Raw genomic sequence first — 6,050 nt, 5'->3', positions numbered from 1 at the left:
CTTTTGAACCCAAACTCAAAAGGCTGTGTGTTTTAAGATTTCTGTGCCTTCCCAACTCACCGCCACACTGTGGGAGAGTTGCTCTGCTGTCAGGCTGAGACTGTAGTGCCGGGCTTCCAGTCGTCTGCACTGCGTCTGCAACACCTGCCGCTCCAGATTTTGCTCTGAAAACACGAGAGATGGTGATGTGTCGTCTGCGTGCAGGGGCCCTAAGGCCTGGTGAGTGCTCTCCTCTTCCCACACTGCGCTGCAGTTCCCAAAGCCCCGGCTATCAGCCACAGTGGCCCCAGGCCTAATACATAAACATCACTAAATCAGATCCAACCTACGGGAATAAGGACAAAGGAGCCAGGACCTACAGGCAATTTGATACAGATTAGGAAGACATTTTACGGCCTTAAAATGCATCTTTAAAAAAAAGCAGGCTTTCAGTTTATTATGGCCTTTTCCCAACAGTCTAAACTTGGAGCAGAAACTGTTTTACTAAATAAATCTGTGTTCTATCAGAAGATACCAGGCCTAATTTTCGTAGAGTGACTCCCAACCTTTAAGTCCCTATTTTATGCAGAGTGTTTCAGAGACTAACTGCGAAGGTGACAACAGTCTGGACAACACAACAATAAAAGTAAAGACTGCAAATACAAATCCACCAAGGACAGAGCAACAGCCAGAAACCTGCGCACGGGCACCTTTACAGTTTCACAAATGGGGGCCCATCCGTGCCTGTCTTCGGCAGCACCAGCGTGACAAGACAAATTCAAAAGGGAAGAACCAGAACTTGTATTTGCAGAAGGTTTGATAAACTGTGATTCCTGTGATCTAAGGAATAACCATAGAGGAAAAAATCCTAAAGCTTTCTAAGCTACAGTGGTTTTTGGAAACAGTCCCCAAAACCTATGTGATAGCTGAAACGGAGTCTAGTCCCAAATGATCACAATGACTTCATAGTTTGGTACCATATCCCCAGACAAGGATGCCAAGATGCCACAAGTCCATAACTTCAGTGCGACTGAAAATCCTAACCGGACTCAGGGGGGAACAGAAGGCAATCCTAAAATCTCTGGGGGAAAGCCATGGCCCAAGACCTGAGGAACAGCAGCTTAGGAAATGTGTTCAGGGCAGGTCATGCCCCACCCGGAAGGTGTAGAACTCCTTGTCTGGGTGGGAAAGATGCAGTTAAAATTTCTACCGTCCTCTGTACACATGAATCTTACGCAGAACAGCCTTGGTGTGTGGAAAGAATTCTCAACACCACACCAAGAAACCCAAACCACCAGAAAAGATGGAAAGATTTCATCCCAGGAGAGTTAAAAATCACTCTGCATCTTGCTTCTGGATCGTTATAAAGAACAGCAATGTGCGGCCGGGCGCTGTGGCTCCTGCCTCTAATTCTGAGCATTTTGGGATGGCCAGATCACAAGGTCAGGAGTTTGAGACCAGCCTGGCCAACATCCTGAAACTCTCTACTAAAAACACAAAAATTAGCTGGGCATGGTGACTCATGAGTAATCCCAGCTACTCAGGAGGCTCGCTTGACCTGGGCAGCAGAAGTTGCAGTGAGCCAAGATCACGCCACTGTACTGCAGCCTTGGCTACAGAGCAAGACTCCATCTCAAAAAAAAAAAAAAAAAAGAAAATTAGAAACCTGTAGGGAAGTAGTAGGTAATAAACTGGAAAGATTCCACGGGAGGAGGAAAGGAAGCCAAATACAGGATTTGCCCTGGTTGTGGCTACATGGGCATTTGTTTTTAGTTTGGAGAACACTTTTCCAAAGAAAACTACTTTTCAAAGTATGTGAAAAGGTTGACATTCACAATTAAGTCCTATTTACAACATTGTAACACGTGATGATAAAAAGTCATCTAGGATATGCTGATAAACCACTTGTAGGCGGCTGCCGAGTATGCCTCCTGCCTGGCTAAGGATTACTCGGGGGCCAGTGGGGACCAGTAACGTTTTCAGCTACCTTTAGCCAGGTGTTATGCCAGGGGAGACAGGCTCCTGGCAAAGGCTTAGTCGAAAGCCCACTGCCTCTCAAAATACCCAGAATGTTTTCATTCCCCCTGGGAATGTACAAGCCACCCCCCCCCCACCCCCCCGGAAGCCACAGCACCAGGCAGACTCCATCACATCTCCTCTGCCAGGGAACAGAATCATGAAACTGGCTGCTGCAGTTATACAGCAGCCCACCTCCAGCCTCTATGCCTCAGTTACCCGAGGATAGTGCCAAGGCCCATTTGGCTTGGCCCCCAGGTGCCCAGCCTTCATTTTGCACTCACCATCCTTACTGCATGGGCACTGCTGGGCAAGGGTGCAGCCACCTAGAAGTGGTTATAGGTGTGAGCCACCGTGCTGGGCCAGGCTCAGCAAATCAGCCAACTATGTCATTTGCCAGGGCCCTTACCTGAAGCTGAGGCCGACATCCACACTGTTGCTGGGTCTCCTAAAGCAGAGCCCACATGAAGAATGACAGGTGCCATGAAAATTGGCACCTTGGTGCTTGATGCCCCAGTAAGACTGGCCTCAGGTTCCACCATAGGGCATCACCACTACCAGAAGCCAGAGCAACCTTCTAGTATTTATATCTACTGTGCCTCAGGATGCAGGAACAGTCCTCAGGCTGGCAGAAGTCTGCATGAACTTGTCACCTTTCCAAAGGTCCTGTACCTCCTCCCCTCTTCCATACCAACCACATACCTTCTATGTGTTCCTGGTAAGCTTCAAAAACGGCCTCAATCCCTTGCCACTTGCGCCTGGGGGCTTCCTCATCCTCTTCTCCATCTTCATCCTCTTCCTCCTCCTCCTCCGAGTCCTGGTCCACCTCCTGCGTTGGGGGCCCCTTCCTTGAAGTGGGGGTCTCCTGCTGCCCATTGTGCTGGGGTGGACGGACGTGGCTGGAGGACTGCAGCTCGGGAATGTTGTAGTGGACAGACGCGTCTACCTTATGGTTCTGCTCTGCGGATAGCACAGCCACGCTCCCTGCAGAAGGGACAAGGCTTGCATCAGTGTGTTGGGGGTCACAGAGTGCTGTCTCAGAAGGCAGCTCTGCCTTTGCTGCAGAGTCAGCATGACTGCAGGTCTCCAGGGGCCAACATGACACTGTGCAAAGAGGAGGGAATCTAGCCAAAGGCCTCTGGGCCACAGACCCAGCGTGACAAGGTCTGAGACAGCCCAGCCCTGAGTACCAGCCGATCCTGGTACGTGGACCATTTTAATGAAATGCATCTCTGAGCCTCCATTTTTTTTTCTTGAGACAGAGTCTCACTGTGTCACCCAGGCTGCAGTACAGGACCTCCTGTGAATACCAAAAGCCAAGGATGTTCAAATCCCTAACAGAAAATGGCATAGTACCTGGACACAACGTAACACCCAGTATATACTGCCTACACTTGTACCTGGAGTACTTGTAATAATATATTGCCTGTACTTCACCTGATTTGCATGGATTCAATGTATTACTGGTGCTTGGCAAATCTGGAACATTGTGGAATTCCACCCCACCCACAAATATTTCTAATCTGAAGGTGGTTGAATCCAAACACATGGAACCCATGGATCCAGAGGGCTGGTGGTGACATCTTTGCATACCACCAGGAAGGAAGGGAATCTCTACCCTGAGGAGTAGCAGCCATCTGAATCTACCGAACATTCTGTCTTGAAAAACACGACTCTTTCAAATCAATGCTGGTAAAAATCCAATCACGCACTCTTCCTGCCTTTGGGGAACCTTTCTTAATCTCAGCAAAAACCAGTGCCTGCGGCTCTCCTCTCTTACCTCCTACGGATCGATGCACCCCTGCTCACAGCACAGCATCAGCGCTGGTACCTAAAAATGCTTTTCACCTACAAGTTCAGGTTTTAGAGTGTAGAGTAAAACAAACATGGTTTTGGCACGGTAACAACCTTATTTTCTTCTGGTGATTGCAGTTTATAAAAATTGGTACCCACAGCTGAGCAGCTGTGTCCGGCCTCAACCACAGGCAGGAGCTGAGTGAGGACTGGCAGCCTCATTACCTTTATGCTTCTGCAGGGCCTTCTGGGTGGACTGCAGCACTGACTCGTGGAACTGATGGGCAAACTCTTCCGCCACAAAGGGCTCCCATGGCTTGCTCTTCCCGTTGGTGCTGTGGGACAGCGGCACAGGAATGTCCTTGGGTGCAGCGCCCCGGATGTAGTGAAGCATGCTCAGGTTCTTCTTGCCTCCAGGGCCCTCGCTTAGCCTGGCCCTCTCCGCACTGGCAGGAGCTAGCTCCTGGACTCTTGACAGCTCCTGGGGCCGGACCTGTTCCAGCTTCCCAGGCTCTGTGGCCTTTGGGACGTCAGACAAGGAAGCAGCAACACCAACCGGCTTCTCCACGTCCAGAGAGGCTTGCTGCGTGGCTGGTTCTTTTAGAGACAGAAAGCCAAGGAAAACATTAAGAGATGTAGGTTAACAGGCTGAGGGGCGAGCACACAGACCCTGGTCTCTAGAGCTTACTCTTAACAAGACCTAGTGCAAAGAACCAACACCCGGGGAACATGTACATAGCTGCTGTGCACGTGGCTCTGAAGATGGTGGCGTTTGGTTGCAAGTCCATCCTCGAAAGATAACTCAAGAAGTAAGAAACAGATCTGCAGGAAGAAGCAAGTCCCCCAGCCAGGGGACTTGCGGGGAGAGGGATTCACTCCAACCGGATGAGAGACTGCAAGTGGAGCCGAGAACCGGGATGAACTGTATAGATTCCCTGCGACTGGACAGGACAGAGGTCGCTCGACTAGAGATGTAAGAGGAGGAAAGCGGGCAGGAGGTGCCGGCAGGGTCCAGAGAGCAGAGAAAGACGAAGATGCAGGAGAGCCAGGGCAGGCAGGCCAGTGGCGGGACCAGGGCGCAGGCACGGAGCCTGGAGCACGCCCACCCTCCTGGGATGGGGCCACTGGAGTGGGCTCCATCTGAACTTCAGTGCTATAACTGAGGGACAGGTTACTACCACCACACTGGACCTCACACTGAGCTCCACAGAAGCTAGACCCTCCCTTAACTCTGAGCCTGCCTTCAAACTGATGTTCTGTCCCCAGGACCGTCACAACTGTGCAAGAATGGTACACTTGTGCAAGAAGAATGGCAGAAGACAGTCTGCAGGAGGCCATTTTCACAACGATGAGGACCTCAAGTGGTCGCCTCCAAGCTGGGGCAGCCCTCGGGATGATCCTAAGTGGTGGCAGGTGGGGCTATCCTTCCCTTACCACTCAGGGAGACGGCAGGACTGTCCCTCGGAGAGTTTGTCAAGGAGCCGGCCACTGCTGGTGACAGTGCCTTCTGCTTCATGGCACGGAGCATTTCAACAAGCCTCTCTTTGTCTATGGGAAAAGCAGCCTGAGATTAACGAGCCAGTTGCATCATTTTTTTTGGAGGGAAAGATGGTGGGATTCTAGCCTTGATGGGCAGGTAAAGCGCTAAAGCCAGAAAAACCAAAAGCAGATGTGACGAGGCAGGCCCGGTTTAAAAGAAGGCACCACATTACGGCGAGCCCAGACTAACACGCATCTACCACACAGAGTCTTAGACGTGCTCCAAAGACAGCTGTCTGTGCAGTGATTACACCTCTGTGAACACTGTGCCCACGGACCTCGGTGGTGATGTGTGGATATATTTTATTTCAAGTGAGAAAAGGTGGCCCCAACACCAGGAAATGCCCCAAAGGCCCAGGCCTGGCACTCAAGCACATCCTGGCTATCATACTGGCACTTCCTGAGAAGGAAAGATGACCCCATGCTGTTACACACAGCAGATTCCTGGTGTCACACAGCCCTTCTTGACTCTGACACTTAAGGGCTGCATTGCTCTGAATTTTTTTCCTCTAAAAATTCAGCCACATCAGAAGATGCTTTGTATCTAGGACTTTGGGTTGGCAAGCAACAAAGCACCAGCCCGGTAAGAGAAAGGAGAACGCCTCCTGACTGGCACAAAGCAGAAAGGGAACGGCTGCGCCCTGACAGACACCTTGAAGGAGCCAAAAGACCGAGAAGTAACTCTGCTTTCCTTTCACTTTCTCCCAGAGAGGCGGCCAGGG

General features: G+C 50.9%; 1 protein-coding gene across 17 annotated transcripts in view; it reads right to left on the bottom strand.

The window, feature by feature from the left end:
* The window catches only part of GSE1 (Gse1 coiled-coil protein), a 511,815-nt gene that overhangs the window by 4,410 nt on the left and 501,355 nt on the right, over nt 1-6,050 (bottom strand). For 15 of the 17 annotated variants that reach the window (XM_035282459.3, XM_035282460.3, XM_035282464.3 and 12 more), the window contains 4 exons: nt 5,224-5,337; nt 4,015-4,386; nt 2,698-2,979; nt 61-164 (listed from right to left, as the gene is read on the bottom strand). In XM_035282459.3, the coding sequence (XP_035138350.3) occupies nt 61-164; nt 2,698-2,979; nt 4,015-4,386; nt 5,224-5,337 (872 nt within the window). The remainder of the gene's footprint in view (nt 1-60; nt 165-2,697; nt 2,980-4,014; nt 4,387-5,223; nt 5,338-6,050) is intronic. The other 2 variants (XM_035282462.3, XM_035282463.3) reach the window with 1 other exon arrangement.

The sequence above is a fragment of the Callithrix jacchus genome, chromosome 20, assembly GCF_049354715.1.
Source record: "Callithrix jacchus isolate 240 chromosome 20, calJac240_pri, whole genome shotgun sequence".
Taxonomy (NCBI): domain Eukaryota; kingdom Metazoa; phylum Chordata; class Mammalia; order Primates; family Cebidae; genus Callithrix; species Callithrix jacchus.
The sequence above is the reverse complement of the archived record's forward strand: the minus strand, read 5'-3'. Positions and strand labels throughout refer to the sequence as shown.